Source organism: Cygnus olor, chromosome 20 (assembly GCF_009769625.2).
Source record: "Cygnus olor isolate bCygOlo1 chromosome 20, bCygOlo1.pri.v2, whole genome shotgun sequence".
NCBI lineage: Eukaryota > Metazoa > Chordata > Aves > Anseriformes > Anatidae > Cygnus > Cygnus olor.
Window position 1 is genome coordinate 2,209,537 of NC_049188.1, and position 23,637 is coordinate 2,233,173.

At 43.3% G+C, this 23,637-nt stretch overlaps 1 protein-coding gene across 8 annotated transcripts in view; it reads right to left on the reverse strand.

The window, feature by feature from the left end:
* The window catches only part of AUTS2 (activator of transcription and developmental regulator AUTS2), a 763,430-nt gene that overhangs the window by 552,816 nt on the left and 186,977 nt on the right, over positions 1-23,637 (reverse strand). For 7 of the 8 annotated variants that reach the window (XM_040532678.1, XM_040532674.1, XM_040532679.1 and 4 more), the window contains exon 2: positions 11,486-11,695. In XM_040532678.1, the coding sequence (XP_040388612.1) occupies positions 11,486-11,695 (210 nt within the window). Of the gene's footprint in view, positions 1-11,485; positions 11,696-19,918; positions 20,066-23,637 lie in introns of those variants that run through there. The other variant, XM_040532680.1, reaches the window with a different exon arrangement.

Below are 23,637 nucleotides of genomic sequence, written 5' to 3' on the forward strand. Positions count from 1 at the left end.
AGCAATACAATGCCACTAATAAGCTTAAGGTGCTACAGTGCTTCCTGAGGGTACCCTCCTGCCACTCCGCACCCTGCTCGCTGCTTTTCACAACTCCACTGCCGGCTGAAACGGCCATACTGCTTTGTACCAGAAGCGATTAATATTCATGCATCACAGGTACCAAACCTTTCATCTGAAGATCTTCAAACATTGCACAAAATCTCTGATTAAGCCTTTATGCCTTGATTAGGAATTTGTAGACAAGTTCTTTATGATTAAATATGATTTACATACAAGATGAGCATGGAGAAAGGAGGCTGGGACTTGCCAGAGACCACAGCGCATGCTGCCAAGCGGTCCCAGTACTCGCTTCCCACGCTGACAGCGCTACAACAAATCACACTCTTTCGGGGGCTTTATGTCATGACATTGAGCAACTGATGCAGACTTGAGGATGTAGCGCCTTTATTCAGAGACAGCTGACCTGTTTTCTGGTAGAATCCCAAACTAAGCTGCAGCAGAAGTGTCAGCAACACTGGAATTTAACAGAGGAAGCACACATCAACCCAGACCGAAGTCTAAGTACCCAGCTCCCTTTTAGCACCACAAGAAGTGGAGCCAACCAGCATCAAACCCTGCAAATCCAGAGCAGGACGCCACCCAAACACGGCCATTATTCAACAGCAACATGCTGATGATGAAGCATTCTATTTCCTTCTTCAAAACCAAAGCATGGAGTTCTTGCCTGGATATTTATTTATTTTCTTAAACATATGAGCCATTTCCTTGCTATTTCACCTAGCAAGCCCTATTGAACAACTTCTATAATTAACATCAAAGCAATTTGAAAGCTGCTTGACTTGCTAAAAGCCGGTAAACACGCAGGAAGCAATAAGGGGCTTTACGAGAGAAGAACATGTGTTAGGGGGAGGGAAGTTATAAAACATTAAACAGCTTGATTAGTAATTTTAACAGAATTTTCATTTTTATTAACCCTCTACCTGCTTTGGGCACTTGATTTGTTTTTATTTATAGGAAGAGAAGACTTTGTTCAGCTTCAGCACAGTAAAAGCTGCTCAGAAGACATCTGGAAATGGCGAGCAGAGTCCGCAAAAACAAGAGAGCCTCAATTTTCCTGCACCACACATTTGCTGCTTCATATGGCTTTGAGAAAATCCACCTGCTTTACAAGTAAATATTTTGATTACAATATTTACACAAAGCCAACCTGAAATCTTTAAAAGAAAATGTATTAAACACCAGTTTCCAGTTCTATCCCCATTCTCAGCTTTACAAGTTTTTATTACATTAAGGCCTTCTTTAGCTTCGAGAGCCTGGGGGAAAGATGAGACAGGTATAGCCCTGACTACATTTGCTGAACAAACCTGGGTTCTTTTCTCTCGTTTCTCTGTTCATGCAGAAAGAAGACATGGTGGAGGGAATTCACCATCAACATGATTCTTGTTTCTGCAGCAGACAGGTTCCTCTGGCTAGCTGTAACTGCACCAACTGAAGGCGAGCAGGCAGACAGGATGCAGAAGCTCTGAGGCCAGAGATTCAGCTCCCTGCTGCCCAAGAGCCTCCTGACATACAGTTTGCCTTGTGTGTAATCCTAATCAACTCGTGCCTGCAAACCTGCCATTACCCTGCTTGGTTCTGCCGCGGCTACTTGCAGGATCTCACCAGACCTTGGGTTGGAAGCTTAACTTTCCACTAGCACTGATTTATGCCAGTTTATGCCCATGGTATTGTCTGCCAAACTTTTCGTTTACCTTAAATAGATCTAGTGCCTCACTGATGTTACAGGACAGGACAGCAGCACACCCAGGACAGATTTAGAAAGGGTATCATGCTATTTCTACTTCTTCATTTTGTTAGACTAAAAGAGTAGCTTTCTTCTAGTGTCTTCCATGCTAGGAGGAACTGTGATTACACTAACAGCAATTCGTTAACTGGAGAAAGCATAGAAGTCAGTTTTCTTGAAAGCAGGTTGCCACAACTACTCACAGAGGTCAGCAGTGCAAGAAAACAGAGATCAGGAAAGCAGCTCTGGCTAAGAACATGCTTGTATACTGTCCACAGGGGATACAAGAGGACTTCTTCAAGGACGCCCATTCAAGTTGGGGTGACACACTTGTACGATCTTTCCATAAATGATACAATACAAAAGGACAATCCTGAACCATATCCCACAATGACTTCTTATTAAATAGTGCAGAGTTATAAATACATCAGAAGTATGTATTTTGACATGGCTGGTATGGAGCTGGTATGATCCTACCAATCTTGGAGGCAAATATCCAACAGCATCACTTGCAAAACTGCAGCAACATTTGCAGTTGATCTCCTATTAAAATATTTTTTTTTCTTTAGCAACAGTAACTTTGCATATTTGCATAAGGGTATCTCATTTGCACTCTCATAACCTCACTGTATTAAAACACTGAGCAGAGAAAATTGTTCTTTGGAAAGGTCAGGACAAAAGGACAAGTTTGTTTTATCTGTTTTACGAGTCTATGGCCTTGTGTAGTAATGGCCACAGTGTGTTCTTAGCCAGCAATGCAGCTGATTCAAAACATCCCTTTGAATTATTAAAGGGTACAGTGAGCTCAGCATAAAAATTGAAGCTATGTCACAACTTTGCTAATAACAAACAGAACTGAGGCTGTTCCAGCAAACGTGGTTCATTAACTATGAAAAAGGGTCAAACACAGGAAAGGGGAACTCTATTTAAAAGGTTTGTTCCATTTCAGTGGGCTTTGGTACAAACAAAAAAATGCCTTAATTTTATAAAAATGCAAAATTCTGACTTGCGAATCTACAGAAAGCAGAGAATAACTTCCTTGGGGCTTGAAAGAATCATTGTTCTGATCTTTAGGTTCACACGCAGAGGTTGTTTTTGCTGAAATGAAACAAGCAGCAGGATGGTTCGCAATCCACACTCACCTGCACGGCCATGGCTCCAGCTCTGGGATGGTGCCGCAGGCCCTGCAGGCTGCACAAGCCACTGCGCAAGCTCCATACCTGTACCTCACGCAGCTTTTGCTCACCAGGCCGTGGGTAACGCTGCCACTCACACTTCCATTTACTTCTGCTGCTCGCACACCTCAGCTGAAAAGCTGCTGTTCAGGCCTAGGGAAGCCACAGCCTCCCTCCTCTTCAGAGAGGCGGTAACAGGCCAGCTGCAAAAGTGGCATTACCCTTTGCTTACAAAGACAGGGAAGCATCCTGCTTCCATAATTCAAGGAATCACCTAATTTTCCAAACACACGGCCTAGATCCGTGCCCATGACGAAGAGTTACAGCGCGATGGAGCCAGAACTGTGCTACAAGAGCCGTATTGGTCTCCAAGCACCATGCTGGGGCCTGACCCCTCCCGAGGCTGCCCCACCATCCCTAGGCCCCTGTGCTTGCACCACAGTTAAATGTGTCACTCTGATACCTCCTCCCTCTAGGAGCACAGAGTTTGTGGGGGAAAAAGGAGATAAGCAACATCTCTTCAACACTTGGCTCTTTTCACTACCAACCTGAAGATGAACTGCTGTGCTTCCAATTAATAGGCAGGCAAATCTACAGGTCAGAAGCCTTGCCTTGGATTCAAGCTATTTGGATAACACCAAATGTGTATGTATGTGTACATATATATATTTTTCCTTCTACATGCCCCAAGACATTTTTTAATTCAATATGGTCACTTTATTACACTGTCTAAATAACAAATTCAACCATCACTTAAACTAGAGTCTAATTTATCTCTAAGCAGCCTCAGTCAAAATTAATTTTTTGACTAATTCCTTCTCGGTAACATGTTTAGGAATTTTCAAGACAGCAATTGATTGCATCACACATTTAAAATATGGTTAACTTCCCAATACAGCACATTTAATAATCATTTAAGTTTTCAATTAAAGTAGGGTGCCAACATTAAAAGGAAAAAGATAATCCTGGGAGACAATAACTGCTCCATGCACAGTAATTTTTTCTTCTCTTTTTTGCACTATTATTCTCAAGATACCTAATTGATTAACATAATTAGGTTAACCTAAAAAGCCACTGCTTCTAATTTTTTTTTTTTCAGTTTTGGAATTTGCTGGGAGTTCCTGCTACACTCGATGAGGGGAGCGAGTGGTGCACAAAGCGGTCCCTTCTCCCGGCAGCACTGCCTGGGCTGTGGCAGGGTGGTGGCAGCCTGTCCCCAAGCCCCCACCTCTCAGGGACAACCCAGTCACACCCCGTGAGGTCCCCCTGGCAGCTCTGCTTCACAGCTGCATAAGCCAGAGCCAAAAGACAAAGTGAGATGCAGCAGGATGGATCACAAATCAGTGGTGAAGTTTGCATTAGAAATAAAAACATGCCAACATCGCTCATTTTCTTGCAAGCCTGATCACCCACAACACAACTGCGATGGGACAGGAAAGCAGATGAGCAGAGAAACCCTTCTGCCACATCCCAGGTGCAATCAGCTCATACCACGGACTTCAGAGGAACATGGGAGAGAGCAGTATTCCACCACTTACTGCCAGACATGACCTAAGGTCTTCCACACCCCTTCTTAGCTGCACAAGCTCTACCATCTAGAGTAACACTCTCCGGATTTTTGACCACATCAGGAATGAACACGCACATCCAAGTCTTGCTTAAGAGACCATCCACCCTACCAAACCGCTGATATTTCAGCCAGAGCAGGCAGACACCAGATTGTGGCCAGGCTTCAAGCATACGCTCTTCTGTGCCTACAGAGCAGGACTTTGTGCCTACACCACAGCCTGAAGATGCAAGCAGCTTGTGCTTGTTAGCTCCCATCAGAGGCCCTGAGCAGGATGTTTAATGCAGGAGCATACAGATAGGATCAAAACAATAGTGTATTATTAAACAATTATCACAGGACTGAGTCAAAGACACAGGCATTTTCTAATCCAGATTCAATAAACAATACCAGGATACAGTTCCTCTCACCTCTGAGCACAGATACTCATGCACATGAGGAAAACAGGGCCCTTTTCTTCCAGAGCCATCTGCCCTGCAAGTGAAACTCTCCACAAAGAAGCCATTTTGAGTCCATGGTATTTCCCAATGTGTATTTTTAACCTATCTAGCAGGGATAACATCCTTAGTAATCAATTTGACTCACGATTACAATTTCAAACACAAGCTTGCACCCAGATGAAGGAAGCGCACTTTACATAGCAATATATACAGAACAATAACATTGCCAGATGGTATAATACTGAACAGAATTAATTTCACACATGATGTTTTCAAGGTGTTAAAATATGTCACAGCTTCTGCTAATAAAACATCTTCCTCTTCCCTCCTCCTTTTAAGAAAACGCTCCGCTCCCACCAGCCTGCATTTTACATTATATCTGTTTTCAATTCTGATAAGGGCAGCTGATTGCTTGCAAACCTAATTACAGTCAAATGAAAGTCTTCCAGAACCATCATTAGCAATTAGGACCTGCTGGATTTGCAGTGTATCATTTAGAGAGGTGTAATTCAATAGCTTATTGAAAAATTGCAGGTGAAACTGGTGATTATAAGGGGGGGGCAATGCCTGTGACACGTCACTGCTAGCAGATTTTCAGTGAAGTGGCAGCTCCTCAGAGCAGCTGATCAATGAGCACAGGTGTTTGCTTCAGCATGCCACGAAGCACGGCTCATCGCGCCGCTCAGGAGATGTTAGCAGCATCCTGTCATCCCTCGCTCGGTCTTGTGAGCAGCTCTGGATCTCATGTCACATGTGTGTGCTTTTTCAAGGAATCCACGGGGCCTCTTCAGGAGCTTCACTAAACCTGGGGGGAGGCGCAGTGCAGAACAGGCTCACAAAGCAACACAATTTTTGAGTCCTTTCTCCAGGGGCCAACAACCCTTTCTGCGTCCACTGAGCTCACTTCTATTTTATCAGGGTCCAGAAGTTGTTTGGACGCCTTTGAGCAGCTGGATGCCTTCACAGATGATGTGCTGGATACAGCGACTGCAGGTTAAGTGCAGCTGGAGATTTGTGTGGCCTCTGAGCAGAAGCAAGCAGCAGCTGAGAATCACAAAATGCTTGTACTTCAAGCACTGTTTGAACTGACAGCAGTTTCCGAGGGGGAAACCGAGCAGCAGTCGAGCTGTGGCCCACACGTCCTCTCACACGCAGAGGCCCACACACTGAGCATGGGCGAAGCAAAGCATGACACCCCTGCAAGGGTGACGGAGTTGCAGGCTGGTAGGGAGCGCTCAGCTTGATCCCAGCATGACGATGGGCTGGGTAATACTGAGCCAGCAGACATGGGCAGAGTCACCTCACCCAACAGGCACCTCTCTGGGTACATTTTCCGTAAAACCCCTCTGAAAACCCACGCTGCTCAGCCTGGGCCCAAGCACAGCTCTGCCGTGCCCACACCTTACCCACCCCCCACCCACGCTCTTCCTCTTCCATCCTACAACACCTTTGCTGCTCTCAACAGCTCTATAAGTTTCCCTTCATCACAGGAGCACCTCCTCCCACATCATTTCATCCACTCACACCGCCTATGCAACTCCAAAGCACGGTTACCAGAATATTGCCCTTTCTATAATTTGATTGTTTCCATAATTTCATAGTTAAATTTTCAAATGAAATGTCTTTAATAAGGTAGATTGGCAAATCCAAATCAACGTTGCCCTTGAATGACACAAAACCAACGCTCTGCGGACAAAGTGTCATTAGAACAGCGCTCCTGCAAAACCCTGTGGCTTGTGACATTTGCTTTGGGTTTCTTCAACCTTTTGGCAACACTTGCACATGTCAAACCATGCTGTGTAGGTTGCAACACAAACAGCAAACCTAGTAATTTCAAAGTGGCTGTGCTGGTGCTTGAAATAAAAAATACCACTCTTCACAAACAAGATGGAAAAAAACATCTCAGTTTCCACTCCTGCACGGCAGTGCTGCTGCTGACCTTATGCCGAGCTGACACCACTCCTTGGGTGTGTGCCCCTGCACATCAGTAGCAATGTCGTCTTCAGCTCCAACCAGCCCAAATGCTTGCAGCCCAGCTTGCAAACCCCTCTGCTGTCCTACCCGAGTTCTTTCCTGATCTTCAGCAGTTTTAGTCACTTAAATCCACTGACTGCTGGCGAAGTAACCCCAAATCACAGCAGCTGTGTAAATGGAGACAAGCTTTTGTCACTCATTATGGGTGCGTGCATGTTTTATATGGTATTTCCAAGGTATCTAACCTCGAACTGTACCAATGCATGTGCGTTTTTTCCCTTGCTGCTACACAAAGCTGCAAGTTGGGAGTCAAAAGAAATTAAACAGTTCTACATGGTTGCCTGTAATACTTGTAGCTGCTATTTCACTCCCAAAGCCCACCCACAATTTCATTTTCAATTAGCAGCTCTTAGAAAAGCAGTAATGAAAGCAGTTGCTAAAGAGCACTCAGATGTCATTGAGAGACTGCAAACCCAAACTGTAAATAGCACATTGTAAATCGCTTGTCACCACAGTCAGCTCTCCCTGGAATCGTGCTGCCGGTGACAATCAAACCCATCTGCTCAGCTCCCAACCAGTGTCACCACAAACCGCACCGCTCGCACCCACCTCCCACTTCACGCTCATTACCTGTCATGTACAGGCTTGTCTAAGGACGTGCAAAAGCCATTCCTGACCGCACGCGTGATTAGATGCGGCTCATGCAACGCCCGTTTCACCCTCAGCACCAGGGGTTCGCTGCACTACTGAAGCGCACGGGCACCAGAGGACAAGTGTGCTGCAACTAAATCCGGAACAATTAGCGACATGATGTTTGCAGGCAGCGGTGATGGGAGGAGAGCGGCCATCCAGATCAGCCATCAAGCCTCAGCAGTCTCAAACTTCAGATGTATAGATTCAGGGCCAGACTGCCAAAGGCATCTTGGATTTGATTCTGAGAAGGAAAAGCTTCAATACTTCCCTCCCTCCCCTTTAATTGATTCACGTAATGGACTACGAGGTTAAAGCTAATGCACAGTTCATAACGCTTGTAGTTGATGACTGTCAGATTCAGAAATGTATGGGTTTTCTTCTGCTGTTCTTCCCATCTTCCCTTATCTCATTAAAATTTACCTCCTAAATCGTCATCTCCCCATCACCACTTTTCCTGCCTTTATCCATTTTCTGCTCCTTCCCACCAGTCTGTCTCCTTCCTTGCGCTCACACCATGTCTGGGATCGGGACTCGACTCTCTGCAAGTGGTTTGGGATTCCACCAGTTAGGATAGAGCCCCGCAGCATTGGTCTCCTATGTAAAGCTAGTATGTAAGCCAGCTAACGCACCACAGGCCCTGCACACTGATCACTGATGTACAAGCACAGGCCAAAGACAATCCTCTTCCACAACAAGGTATATGAATCTCCCAGCAGAGGCGATAAAAAAAAGCAACAGAGGAAATGGCAGAGGCAGCAAAAGCTAGCGTCTTCTCTTCTTTCTAAAACACGTACCCACCAAATAAAGAAAACTGAACCTTCCCTCCCACTATCAAAACACTCATCTCACCTGGTGCAACCACATTCAGTGTTTCCAAGCACAGCCCATTCTGCTCCAACCTTGAGGAACACCACCACATTAAAAACCATTAAAATTTTGTGCCACCCTTTTTCAAATTTAACAATGTTCACTTCAATGTTTCCACGTGATTTTTTTTAAAAGAAAATACATAATAACACGCCATCTACCAATTAATGTAAAGGAAATTAAATTGAAAATGCTGGAGAAATATTCTGATGAGTCTTATGTTTGCTTAACACCAACTAAAATTTCCTTGAGGCATTCAATAAGTACATTTATAAAAGCTCACAAAACAGAGTTCAAAAGTCTTCTTGCTAGTAAAATATGAGCCTTAATTAACCTATAGTTTCACATTTTCTGGATTTCAATAAACCTGTAGGCATTTCAGCATAGCTGGATAAATACCTGCATGAATACTGCAAGGGTTTTCTCTGAAAACTGATTAGCAGTCCTTCCAATAGCCGACTTCAACTAAATCTGTTTGATGAGGGAGCTTCATACTCTAAATCCTGCATCTGAGAGTTACTGCCAACAGATAACAAATTTCACAGAAAGGCATATCAGACAGGACTGTTAACTACTGGTAGAATGACAAACAAGATCTCCAGGTATAAAACGTTCCCCAACAGGGACAGACCACAGCCCAGGCTGCGTGCCACCACAGGAATGCAAGTGACGGCACTGAGATTACATCCTGCTACCCAAGCATAATACTCACATGTGACAATGCAGGATTTCTCTGGGGACAATGGGAGCAAGATACATTGTTTACATCTAAAATACAGAGCCTTATTATGACAAAGTTCCCATATATAGCCAGAAGCTTACTAAATTTAGATTGGCTTCAGACCTTCCTACTTTGCCAAGCACAAAACAGCAAAGGGTCCAGTTCTTGACTTGTTCTCATCTGACAACCTTGACAAGCAACTTTACTTCCAAGCAAGAACATGGCTGAGAGTCATTCTCAGAACTCATCATTCTCCTCCTCTTTTCAGGGTCTCTGCCAGTTGTCTTTAAAGAAAAGACAGAAAATACTTACCATAAATATATATAAAGGTTGTGGGTGTGTCTTTTCAAATAAGCTTTATAGTCTTTTCCATGACATCTTTTTTTTCCCTGAGTCTAAGGTGCCAAAGCCATTTGGATTTGTCAGCACCTAAACTGTTTGTGAGACTAAAATGTTCTTATCTAAGGAGCTGTACCCCTACCAAACATATTAAGTTTATATTGAACAAGATATTTTATTTCCTCTCAGCCTTATCCCTCAGGAATTAAGCAGAGTACTCAGATTTATCAGCTAAAAGGAAAACCATTTTCCATGACATTTGTCAACTCAATACCTTCCAAGCCAGTGTATATTTATTCTTAAAAACATAACCTCACAAATAACCTCCATCAGCAGCTTGGCTGATTCCTTCATTGCTTAAGTACCAGGCAGAAAGGTTTCACCTGACAGTAGGCTATGCCAGGGGAATCAAATAGTGCAAAAAGTCAGCTTTTCCGAAGGCCAGTTCCTACTGCACAAAGCAGATATTTACTGTTTGACATACTGAAAAGGAACAGAGTGAAGAAGGCATAGGTGAACACAGAAAACAGTCAAGAAAACAGAGCAACCTTCAATAACTACCTATAGCCATTGCATCAAATCTCTACAACAGTTTCCCAACATCCCTTAGAAATATAAACTAAAAATAAAATAAAATTAGCAGAAATATCTTTAACAGGAGTGGGAGCATAGAATAGGCATTTTACAATTTGCTTGCACAGCTGAAGTTTGCTATAATCTCTTGTTTTAGTTTATATGCACAATATGAAAAATATGAAAAACCTTTTACCGGCTTCTGTGACTGATTATCAAAGTTGAACTTAAGTCAACGAACTCATCCTTCTCGAAGTTTTTTCCATTTCCTTGCTCTCACACAAAGAGAAGCAGCAGATTCTCACTATTGTCTATAAATTTCTCTGCAAAGCAATGTTTGGCTTTCTCCTACCAAAGATGAAGACTCATTCAAAGAGTATCAACTATCTCCATTAAATGCATAAATTTTGGATGAAGACCCATTGATATCATTCAAATTTAGGCCAAAGATGGCCTCTTTATTGTTACTTTAGACTTCAATTTTGCAGAGAATGAGCCAAATGACCATACGGGAACATGCTATACTTAAAATGCCCAAGCTCTAAATTAGTCTTCTGTATATAACTAATACACAAGAGACATCAATATTTACTCATCAAAAAAGCAAAACATGACAATTATTCTCAGAGGAATTAAATTTGCCACACTTTTTTTTTTTTAAGAGCACAAGAAACACAACGCTGACCAGTCCTGAATAAGAGACCAAAATTTCCAGCATCAAGCTTTGTAATAGTGGATGTTACATGCCCACCTGCCACATATACACCTCAGCTATAGCTGTAAGATATCGCCAGTGTTGGGAAGGTAGGAAGTTCTTGCTTACAGGTAGGTGATTAGTAACCCAAAAGAGCTCACACTGGTACCACTGACATCCTACTAATGAGATCCTTGCACCTGTAATCAGCCTTAGAGCTTTGTCTTAACAGCTGCCCATCTCACAATTCTTTCACCTTGCCCTTGATGTTCAGAGAGGGTCATATCCTTCTGTGTGCATAGACTAAAGACAAGAAGGCGTATTTATAGCACAGAGTTGGCACAGCAATGTAGCGCACACGCCACATTTATTTGCCCTGACAGTCTTGCAGCCAGCCTATGTGGAGCCCTTTCCAACCTTTGGGCATTCATTAATCAGCTCAGCTCTAGCATCAACAAGCCACTTTCTTTCCCGCTTGGTTAATCTCTTCTTGTACCAGGAGTTAGCACAATATGGCACCTGAGAGCCAAACAGTACAACAACTTCAAAGGGGTCAAAACAAACCAGCGATCCCACAAAACAAGAAATCTGCTTCTACATACCATGGGCCAACAGCCAAAGCCCTCCCTCCCTGCAACAGATAACTTCTCTCCCACCTGTCTGAGGCCCTTCGGTAATTTCTTCCTTTTCCCAAGGTGCTGACAAAGATTACGATCATTTTCTCGGTCGGAGTTGTACTGGTGGTGGTGAAGTCTGTTCTTTTTTGGCAGGTACGACAACCCATTGGTAAGTGCTTCCCGTTTCTTCTTGGCTAGAGGATTCTGTCGCTTCTCCACACGTTCCTGAGGCTTCAGAGCTACGTCCTTCTGCAGAGGGAGGGAACAGGGGAAGGAAGAGAAGAAAAACAGTGATTAAGATATGGCTCACATCTGGTCCGCATCTTTATGCAGCAGCTTGAGGCAGCAATTTCCAGGTGACTAAGCACTCTCAAGGCAATGCAACAGCGACAAGAAAAAGTCTTCACTGGTGCCCAGGTAATCAAAAGATAGCCAAACACTAAATAAGATCTGTAAGATTGAGTGCACAGATGTGTAACTCCTTTAGATTTCATACCGTGAACCTCATAATTCTCAGGCATCTCATGTATCAAGTGAGCTTGCATTTAGAAGACAGCATATGTTTATAATGTTTGAATTAACAATTGCCTTTGATTTAAACAAGCCTTGGCCTTTCACGTTTCTTTTAACTTATTTCTTGTATTTGACAGGACATGGCAAGAGCTGACCTAAAGCCCATTAGAGCCAATGAATCTCAATTGACTTCTGTGGACTTTTCCTCAAGCCTGAACTAAGTAGAAGACTTCCAAATCTCAGGGAAAAAAACCCCTCGTGTTTGTATTTGAAAGCTTTGTAACTGACCTCTCTTTCAACTCCAGAAAGAATGTCAGTCTATAAAGAGCACTCAAGTCAAAAGCACAAGTTTTGTCACTTAGCCTACAGTTACTGTATTTTCTTACTGATACCCTGCAACACTGAATTCTTTTGTTGTTGTTTTAAATAAATGTTACTTGAAAACAAGTTTTCCAATAACACAAAATCAATGGCAGAGGAAAACAGAAGAATTGGAGGCTGACGGGTCCTTGGGAGAGAAGAATTAGAAGGTACTAGAAAGGTGGAAGTTACAACATAAACCAGGCATTTAATGAATACAATCTGCTGAATCCCATCTACTCCAAGGACTTCAACAATACTACAGTATTCCTACTTAATGACATATTGTTTAAATAGCCTAATACTCTAAGTATTCTCTACTAATGTGCCTGGCAGCTTTGACTAAAACTCTCCATATCCTACCATAAAGTACAGTGGGATCTTATAAGCCTCCGTGCTTCTGTTTATTGTCACTTAATATTATACCTGAGAGCAGGACAAGCTGGGAGAAAGAAATTGGTCGACTGGTCCCGTGTCACATTGAGACTCAGGTTCAGGAGAATATAATTCAAATTATGCCTCATTTCAATGCAAAAAACACGCCTAAGAGCAAAAATCAGTTTGGCTTTAATTAAAGAATGCTCCCCAAATGCACAAGAGGTTCAGAAAATTCATAACTAAAACCAGTGAGATGATTAATTAAACTGAAGACAGTCAATGTTCAAATTTGATAGTAGATAAAAAGAATAATTTTACAAGCATTAACGGGAGTAAGGAACAGAAGCTGTAAGATTCTCATTCTAACTTTTCTTTGCCCAAAACACCATGGGAAATATCCTAAGCTTTTCTTCACAGTGTTATTCATAACAGAAAAATCAGGAGCCTTATCCAAGTTCATAAAAAGATCTCTAGTATCTGTAGGTATAAAGCAGGATCAGTACTTCCAGAATGCCATGTCCCTTCTCTGGTTGCTCCAGCTATTAAAAAGGAATCAGTACTAGCACTGGTCTTCATCACGTGCTCTGAGACCTACTTGCAAAAAGCACTGCGCACAAGGCAGGAGATCCTGCTGCACAAGCCCAAGACAAAACAACAACAGAAGAATGACTTTTTGGAGCACTCCTCCTGTCTCCCTTCCCAGAAAGGTTTTAGATTTACATACACGCCCTCCATGCATGAAGGCAAGTTCTCACACCCTGCAGTACTGATTTCTCCAGCTCTTCATCAAAAGAGCAGCAACAGCAGCTACGTGGAACCACTGACCTCCGGCACACCCGGCGTAGAGCACCTCACCCAGATGGTGCTCAGCCCCATCCTGCTGTGAGGTAACATGAATCATAGAATCACAGAATCATTAAGGTTGGAAAAGACCTCCAAGATCATCTGGTCCAACTATCCCCCCCACCACCAGTACCAACCACTAAACCACGTCCCTAAAAGAAGTGAGGGACGCTGCCCTTCCCACACAGCAACTTCCAGGCAGAAAAAAGCACCAGGATTACATCTTGTCCAGTGCCCCACATTGAAACAAGGAGGTATTTTATCAGAGAACAGATACACGCCTTAAGATAATTATCACTGCGCTGCTATGATTATTTTCTTCAGATCAGTATCAAAAAATCCAGTGCTTTATGAATAGCACATTATATCAGCACAGGACTTCTGTTCAAACACAGCTCATATTTCAAGACAGAAAGGCTATTAAGAGGATTCACTTTAAATGTGAAAGGTTGAAGGAGTTAAAAAAACTCTTTCTGGGAAAAAAAAATATATATATATTCCCTGTAATGATTAAATAGCTTTTGTGGGATTTTTTTTTTCCCTGCAGCTAGGGATCTAAATGAAACAGTGGCAGGTTTCCAGAAGCTTATAAAACGTCTAATGGGGATAACACTGCCATCAAGAAATTACTAGCTCCCATTAGCTTTACAAAGGGTGCAGGATGGGTCAAACTTTGCAGAAGACTATAGGCATATCCAGGATAACCTTCTCCATAAGACTCTCATGTTGTAGCCAACCCCATCAATAATTTCATAAAGTTTCAGGATAGTTCACATAAACCTAAAGCAAAGTTTGGGTCACATAAGAATTGGGATGAGCAAATCAGCTTATATACCTACCTGCAACAAAGATGAGCAACACCAACATCACAAAGCCCTCCACAATCTCTATGAAAAATGCACCTTCCAAATCAGAAGGAACAATTTGCAGAAATCTCTAGAAAGTAAGATGCCTGCTCCGCTCACGGCCAAAGGGAAGAAAGGGAGCTCCATAAATACAAAGCTTGCCATTCTGATCCTCAAAACTGGCTGTAAGTACTTTGGCGGATGGCTTTACTATGAAATTTAGACAGAGACTGGTGTTTAGACAACCAAGTTTCTCCAGAACTGCCAGCTGCTTTTCACCAGCTGACATTGCTGCAGAGAAAATTACAGGGTCAAAACCTTGTATTATTGAATTGTAAGGTAGAGCCTCTCATTGCTTCCAACAGATACACGATTTAGTGCCTAAAAAAAAAAAGTACTATATAGATATCTATTTTTTTTTCCCCCCCCCAATTCTTCAGCTGGAGACTGGACCGCAACAGAATAAAAGCTTAGAGACAGGTGGATAGCACACAGTGGAAAAAGCCTGAATAGCACTTGGGCTGATCCCCATGCCTGAGGGCACAAACCGCCCGTGGCTGTTCCAGCATGCACGGAGGCCGTGGAGGACGAGGATGGGGAGGCCACGGAGGACGGGCACAGCTGGAGAATGAGGACAAGGAGGCCACGGAGGGCAAGCACAGTTGGTTCTGCCCTCTCAGAGGCAGGTTCAGCAGAGGCGGTGCTTGGCTGGGAGGGCGGCCCTGCATAAATCACTTCCCCACTTTCTGCCCTTTCTCCCTCATCCAATTTTTATCTTTCTGTTGTTTAGACAGGACAATAGCTGTACCATGCCGTGTGCTAGTACATTCGCCAGCACAATCTTAATTACGGACTTCAGGCATCATCATGATTAGAGTAATAAGCTGTAATTACTCTAAGGTGACAGGACTGCACAGACCTTATCTACATAGATAAGGAGATGTAGTAATATTTCATGTCGAGACGTATTTCTCAGCAGCTACCCACGGAGCTGATTCAAGCTAAGCAGCGTGCCCTGTGAACGGCACATTCCAACTTTAATGTAGGTTTTCCTCCTCTTCTACCAGCACACAAACCCACACATTATTAAATAAATCATACAAACATATTAGGCATGGTTTAAAACCATCTTACTCAGAGATATCTTTCATCAACAAAGTGCCTTAAGTGTATCAAGAAGGTGACTTAAATGTATAAATATGTAATTAAATACAATTCCATAAAAAAGTGCATTAATATTTATGAGTGTACCGTATAATCTAAAAAAAAAAATCCATTTGTTTTCTTTCTATTGGGCACATTAATCAGCCCGATGCCGCTGTACATGCCGCAGCGGAGAGCCGCCCGTGCTGAACAGGCTCCTGCCGCGACGTCGGCGAGCAGGAGCGCTGCCGAAGCCTGATGGGGTGGCACCGCAATCATCTCAGCCCCAATTAATATTAACAATTCCAATCCAAGCCCTGCATTTGGTGCAGGGAGGAGAAGCAGCCTCCTTGGGTACATCAGATAATTTCCAGAGGTAGGAGGCTTGAAGGACACGCTGCATTCTCATCAACTGTTAAGCTTTCAGGCAGCTATGCCTTATTTATTTCAGGAGAGTCCATCTTCCTCCTGTGTACATGACAGCTTATTAATTACACACCAGATCCTCAGTGGCAGCTGAGCAGTGCTTCACTCCACTTCATGGGGACACCGTTCGCTCCCACAAATCTCACCAAGAGCCAGCCCAGTGCAAGCTGCCCTCTCCTCCTGACCCCTTTCCTCTGACGAATACTTAAAAATAAATAAATAAAAATACATGTGGACATCAGAAGTCCCGTTCCACCCCTCGTTGGAGCATTTTTCCATAGGAATGCTTGATCAAGTGTAACGCTGTGAATGCACTGTGTAGCAAACACCCCACAGGCACTTATCTGGGTGAAAATTTCAGGCACTGCTCGGGGATTTCAAGCCTCAGCCATCCTAAGTCATCGCTACGGACTGCCTGTCTGATCCCAGTGGTGCAAGAACTTACTTTCCAAATTCACACTGAACATGAAACCAGGTATTAATTTATTTTTTTTTCCTAGAAGTCGATTGCTGTGCAGGGCTAGTATACTAAGTAATAACTGCATCAGGCTACAACCATCTTCCAATTATTTGTTCCCCAGGTTCTTGCTAGTCCACAACAGCTTTGTGCCTGAGCCTAACAGTTTATGCTTGACTCCAGTAATAAAGTTAGGTACAATGAAAGAAGAGACCTCTTTTAAACAGCCAAATTATTATACGGTCATGAAATGCCAACGTTCACTTAAATACAAGTAGTTAGGAAAGACACTTTGAGCCTATCAGTCTGCCCCTGTGCACTGTTCAGACCCTACAAGCCTGACATCAAGCACCCTCAGCAACTCAGAAGGCACCTCGTCCAACAGCAGAAGGAACCAGCGCACAGAACCAAAGCAGCACCTCCATATTCGCTGAGACAACTTGGTACAAAAGTTTAGCTTGCAAGCAGTGAAGAGGGCTAGGCCTGCAGCCGAGCAAAGTCCCGTGGCTCGGCTCACAGCGGTACCGCCAGCTGCTGACAGCAGCACACAAGCAGCTGCACAACCTGAGCCACCAAACCCCTCGGAAATGGGAAACGAAGCCAGGCGGAGGGCTACCAAACCTGCCCGCAGATCTTGGCGGTCCTCATCAACTCATACGGTGCTTTCTATTACATTTGGGGAGGATTTTTAAAGCTGATAGATGGAAGTGTCTTAAAGACTTCAATGCCCCCCTCTCTCTCTAACTTTGTATTTCATTATTTTACTTCTGGCAGCAACAAGACGTAGAGGTCTGAAAACAAGGCAATAACTGGTCCCTGCAATCTTTCAAAATCAGAAAATAAAACAAAGGTGTTTAGAACAGTCATTCATTTCTCTCCAGATAAGACAGCTAAACACACTGTGCCTTCTTCCGAATGCATAAATAGTTCCTCAAAAGCATTCATTTTGGGGGGAAATAAATTACAAAAACTCTTAAAACACCACCAGGGAGAAAGGAAGGCAGGTATCAAGTATTGTGCAAAAGAGAAACGGACTCTCAAAGAGTAGAAATTATGGTATTTTAGGACATGTGGGATCAGTGAAGAGAGCCACGACGTCAACCACTCTGGGCAGAGCAGCCCGTTCACTAAGCCCAGCAATTTCTTCAAGTTGCTAGACCTCTGCAGAAAGGTTTCATCTTGTTTTGTTTTTTTGCTTTGTTTTCATGAAATTACAATCCATTGCCTCCTGCATCTCTCAAATCTGAAAACAAAGTGGTTCAGTGTTGTGCAAAAAAAAAAAAAAAGGTTGTGCAACAGACGGAAGATGAAATGCTGCACCAGGCTACAGGACCGTACGTGGTGATTACAGATGAAGGCAAAACAATAGAAAAGCAAGTTGCTGTCTGCTTGAGATATGTTTTATAAAAGAGCTTCTGTAGCAAAGAGATTGCTTTGATTCGCCATCCCAAAATCATTTGTTAACAATATCATTGATAAACAGAAGGTTCCTTTTCAGGTGCTGCTGATTTAAATTACACACAAAAAGGCTACATTAAAGCAATGTTATTGAGGTTACCAAGTCAAGGACTTGGAAGTTATGAAAGACCAGGATTAAGGCTGCAACCACCACCTTAATTCAGCCCTCTCGTATGTATGCGGTACGATACAATCTTTAATTACATGACCGAGTGCTATTATTTCCCCGTGCAGAATGGAAGGTGTTCAGTTTTCGCCTTTTTGTCCAACATGTGGATCTAAAACTTGTTTACACACACTCCATTCAAACCCTCCTCCGAATGCATGGTTATTAATTTCCTCAAGGCCTTTCTATACAGCCCCTCATTGCAGTGTCAGATGCTCAGCAAATATTACTGATTTATTTTATAGCCTTTTAGCCAGATGAAGGTATTGCACTATTCCCATTTTATAGGTGGAGCCCACGGCCCCTACATGTCCAGGTCAAAAATGTCTGCTAATTTTAAGCACCCATTAGGAAGCACCTCAGATTTGATTTTTCAAAGAACTTAGCTCTACAGAGCACTTTATCTAATGAAACAGCTTTCATTGATTTCAGCAGCTACTGGGAGTGCTGAGCACTCCTGCAAATCAGGCTTTAGGAAGGACACAGATAAAGACTGTTTCTAACATACATTGTTTGATGGACACCCTCAGTGGCACATACTAGATATGAAACTGGATGCAGAGGTAAAACTGGCTTCTAATTACTTTCAAGTCACTTAAGCAAGAGGAAATCCTCCAGCAATCCTCACTGTGCACCCTCCAGCTCTGGCAGCAGGTGGGAAAGGGCACGACCCAACTGCACCATCTGGGTGCATTTCCAGTGCAAACCTCACTGAGTAAACAACTTCAGGCTCTTCAAGAAATAAAGTAGGTCATTGTATCAGTAACAGCTGCATCGTAATTCATAAAAACACAACCAACAAACAAAACAAAAAAAAAGACAAAAGCTTTGAGGAACTTTCAACAGCTCTGCCTGCTATATAAGCAAAGCGAAACATGGGATCATCCAAAATGTGTTCAGCCCTAGCTATACATTTTCATCTGTGTTCTACCTGGCTTTATTTAAAGACGATACGCCTATCAACTCCTTTCTGCTTGGATTTTGAACTACTTTGTGTTGTAGTGGAATAGCAGTCGCTTTTTAGCGCAAACAAACCGTGTCTTACTTCTACTAAGACACTAGAGCTAACCTGGTAATCTAAAAGAAGTCTATTACTCGACAAAACAAACGTCCCTGGTCTTAAGTTCAACCAACTGATCATGCCTTTCTTAAGCGTACAGTGAGTTAGGATCCACCTACTAGGTTCCTCAGCTGTTTATAACACTTCATACTTCAAATCAGATCTAGGCTGTTCTTTTAAAATTAATTACACAAATGCATAATATTGTTTCTGTGTCTTACTTGAATAATTTCCCCACATTTAACTAAACCAATCACAGACGTGCATCTAAGTCTCATTGCATTCCATGGGATCTTAGCAAAATATTTCAGTTTCTTCTTATCTGTTTTGAGACTGCTGAATATGAGCATACACTCAAATTTTTACCCTGACATGATAAAAAGCATGTTTAAAAAGAAAATACTGCAAGGATTTGAGTACAAAAGATTAAAACATACTCCTGCACACCAACTTTTACAACAGTAGAATGTAATTACTCAAGATTTCAACAACAGCACTCACTGCTACAAAACAGCAGCTTCGCTGAAAAGCAAAATGGACAGTTATACACATTTCTCATGTTATTCACAAAGCCTACAGATACTACACAAAATAAATGTTTAGCTAAAATCAAAGGCTACGATTCCAGCCGTTCAGCCAAAGAGGCCCTATTAAATCAAAGCTGGCAAAAGCTGATGTCGTACCTGAAGATAAATGAATATCACAGCAATTGATAGCCATTCGTTTAATCCTTTTCAAGCATCCACTGACATCGTATTCACAGCCTTATTCGCTCCCCCTGCTTCCCCTTCTCATTTTTATCACCCGAAATACTACAGCATACCAGGTTCCAGCAGCAGAGAACAGTCATCCAAATAACAAGTCCGTGCAAGCAGAGTTTGGAAAAACCCATTCCTGGAGCCAGCATTGAGAAAGTGCTGAGAAACGCCAGCTTAGATTACAGAGCCAGGAAACTGTTTTTCTTGAGGCAGCCTGGTTTTGTAGAAGGCAAAGTACACACAGCTGATTTTGTTCAGAGTGATTAAGCCAGAAACCTGTGTACTCCTGCCAAAAGAAAGAGATCCTGAAGCTCTCACTCCACCCAACTTCTGCCTGCCTAGAAGCCCGTAAGTTTTTTTCCAGAGATTTTTTTGTGTCTGACACAAATTGCTAGCAAAGTCCAAGGATGCCTTTCCTGCAAATTTGACTAAGTCATCTGTCTCCATTATACCTGTGCCTGCCTCTTTTGTGTATGTGCCACCTGAAATATCAGCAGGGGCCTCTACAGCAGGGGAGCTGCATCCACCACTGGCACCTGGAATCGCCTCTGCCGTGTTCTGACTCCTCCACAACCTCCCAAACTTTTCAAATCATCTTCAGTAAGTGTCCACCTTCTGCACACCCACAACTGTGTCACTCCACAACGCATCCAGGGGAGGCGCTGCAGAGATGGTGCTGCAAGCAGGAGCTGTGGCAGGAGTCAGGTCACAGTTCGGAGTGCTTCGAACCCAACGGGAGCGTTACCGGTACCACAGTCTCATCCCCAAACGTGCTTTACATAACTTACATCTCCAAGACCTCTCATGAAGTATCCCCTTGTGGCAAAGGGAAATCTATTCCCTCTGGCCCTGGGCTTTTTCCACAGTGCCCGGCTTTAAATAAATGTGCTTGATACACCCAGCGAGCAGCACAGCCACATTCTCAAAGTGTTTATTTGCTTTGTTTGAGGAATAAAAAGAAAGAGAAGAGGGGTGTGGAGAGAAAACCTGTCCCTGGAGATGCTCACTTTAAAACTTCATGCCAACGAGGGCTTCGCTGCTCCCGCCCTGCTCAACTACATCAGAGATTAGGCACAGAGAAGCATTTACCCAGCTCCCCAAACCAGGGTGAATTTGTTCCCTTTGCTACAGCATACAAGTTGCACTTTTACAGCACTGATTCCACACCTGCATACAGCACCCTTATTCTACATAGCTGAGCTACGCACAGCAATAAAACCTTGATTTGATGCAAAAACGCATCCATCCACAGGCACAGGCTGGGACCATAAGAGTTCTGTGCAGATGCCTGTGCCTGAGTACAAGAGTGAGCTTCAGGTTGTGGCAGGGACAAACATTTTTCTCCTTGGAGAATGTAGTTTTCATGACAGAAATAATCCAACTGAGCAGTTATCACGTACCATGCTGAGTAATGTGATCTGGTAATGTAAATAATTTCAGTTTTTCTAAATACCTGAGCAACTCTTCAGTTCTACGGTGAAACTTTGGAATTCTTTTCCCTTTACAAGTCTATTTGCACTTTTTGTTCTGATCTGAAGTACTTGAGTACTGTGTTCAGTTTTGGGCCCCTCGCTACAAGAAGGACATGGAGGTGCTCAAGCGAGTCCAGAGAAGGGCGACGAGGCTGGTGAGGGGTCTGGAGAACAAGTCTTACGAGGAGCGGCTGAGGGAGCTGGGCTTGTTCAGCCTGGAGAAGAGGAGGCTCAGGGGCGACCTCATCGCTCTCTACAGGTACCTTAAAGGAGGCTGTAGCGAGGTGGGGGTTGGTCTGTTCTCCCACGTGCCTGGTGACAGGACGAGGGGGAATGGGCTAAAGTTGCGCCAGGGGAGGTTTAGGTTGGATATTAGGAAGAACTTCTTTACCGAAAGGGCTGTTAGGCATTGGAATGGGCTGCCCAGGGAGGTGGTTGAGTCGCCATCCCTGGAGGGCTTTAAGAGACATTTAGATGTTGAGCTTAGTGATATGGTTTAGTGGAGGACTTGTTAGTGTTAGGTCAGAGGTTGGACTCGGTGATCTTGGAGGTCTCTTCCAACCTAGACGATTCTGTGATTCTGTGAAAAGGGAAGAATTTTCATGACTTTCAGCCAAGTTCTGCATATGCTGACCCAAACGCAAGTCCCATCTTAGAACCAAACTACATCAAGCTCTTAACCACTCCTTCAGCAAAGAATATGACCCTTTTCCACCTTGTTTATTCCATGCCCCAAAGCATCGGGCCTTTATTTTTGCCCAGCATCCTGCCAACGTCACTGGGGGGGCTGCTCTGAGCTCACATTTCCCAGCAGTGGTCTTTGGCATGGAGCTGATGGCGGGCTCCCCGCTCACCAGGTACACGTGCTCCTTGCCACACAATTCAAACGGCCCTTCCAATGACAGGCACAGACCAGGGCCAAGGAGTTAGTGAGCCAATAAATCTAATGTGTAAAGGGTATCCCCGTATTGGTAGGGTTAGAATAAATGGACGTGGGCTAAGACTACTCTCACCCTATTCCTGCACTAGGGCTAAGTGGATGACTACAGCCTCCACGCTCTCTTCATTAGCACAGCACTCAGCATTCATAAAAAATGGATTATGGTTTTAAATCAGACCAGAAGAACCTCTGGATTACTTGTCTTGAGGAAACATAACAAAGCACCAAGGAAGTCCTGTGTATTCTAAAGATCTCGGTACGTTTACCAAAATGATTAGTGAAATGCCACAACCACAGAGAGGCATCGTGTCAGGACGCCGCAGAAGAGGTCAGCTTGGCTGCCACATGTTCCTCAAGTCTAGAGCAGAAATCTGATCTCCAAGAGTCCATGCAAAGAAACCACCTTGAGACAACATAGGTAAAACCAGCCTGGAAACAGACTGCCGTATATAGGGAGAGAATTGAGATGGAAACTTGTTATTTATTTCTGTATCACAAATGAGGCTGTACAGGTACACAGGGAAACCAGAGACACCCCCCTCTGCACATGAAAGCAAGCAGGAGAAATCTCTTCCTGCCCAGCTCTTTTGACAGACAATAGAGAAACGAGCAAAGAAAGAGACAGAATTAGAAGAGCTTCTGATATAATACACTGGATGATTAAAGCTCCAACCTGCAGATTTTGATTTTTTTAACCAAAAATCTCCAAGTGATAATGGGTTATAATTATTGAGCTTTTAAAATAAGAATATTTTGAAACAACTCTTTTCTGTCTTGTGGGTCAAGAAGCCGAACTACTTGAACAACTGGCTTTTCTCTTTTCCAAGCTCCTGCTGTCCGATATTCCTCTTGATTTTCTTTCTCCCTCCCTTGGAACCACTTAACTCTATTGCTGTTCTTGGCATACAGCATACAACCTCACACAAAAGACTGATGAAGACATTTTAAAATGAAAGGACAGTGATTAGAAAATAAGGAGAGAGAATGAGAGAGAGAAAAAGAAAATGTGCTGAGATATGACCACAGGAGCGCATCACTTAAGTTAAGGTGATCTTTGTACCATGCTTCATTAGGAAAAGGATCAGGAACGATGTGCAATTAGAGGAAAAAACAACAGCTCAACTTCCCATCTGCAAAAGAAATCTTCTGCTAGCATTCAGGTTGAAAAAATAGAAAAGAACAGAAGTTTAAGATATAGAGCAGTAAGTAACCTTTCCATTTGCTGGCTTATTCTTCCCTTAGGAAGCAGATAGAGTGAAGATAAATTTGATGATCAAAAAACCGGAGGGATTACATTCTTGTATAGTGCTGATCATTGGCAAATCCCACTCTCTGCAACTCAGAAGTAAAGCTTAACATAACAGACCAGATT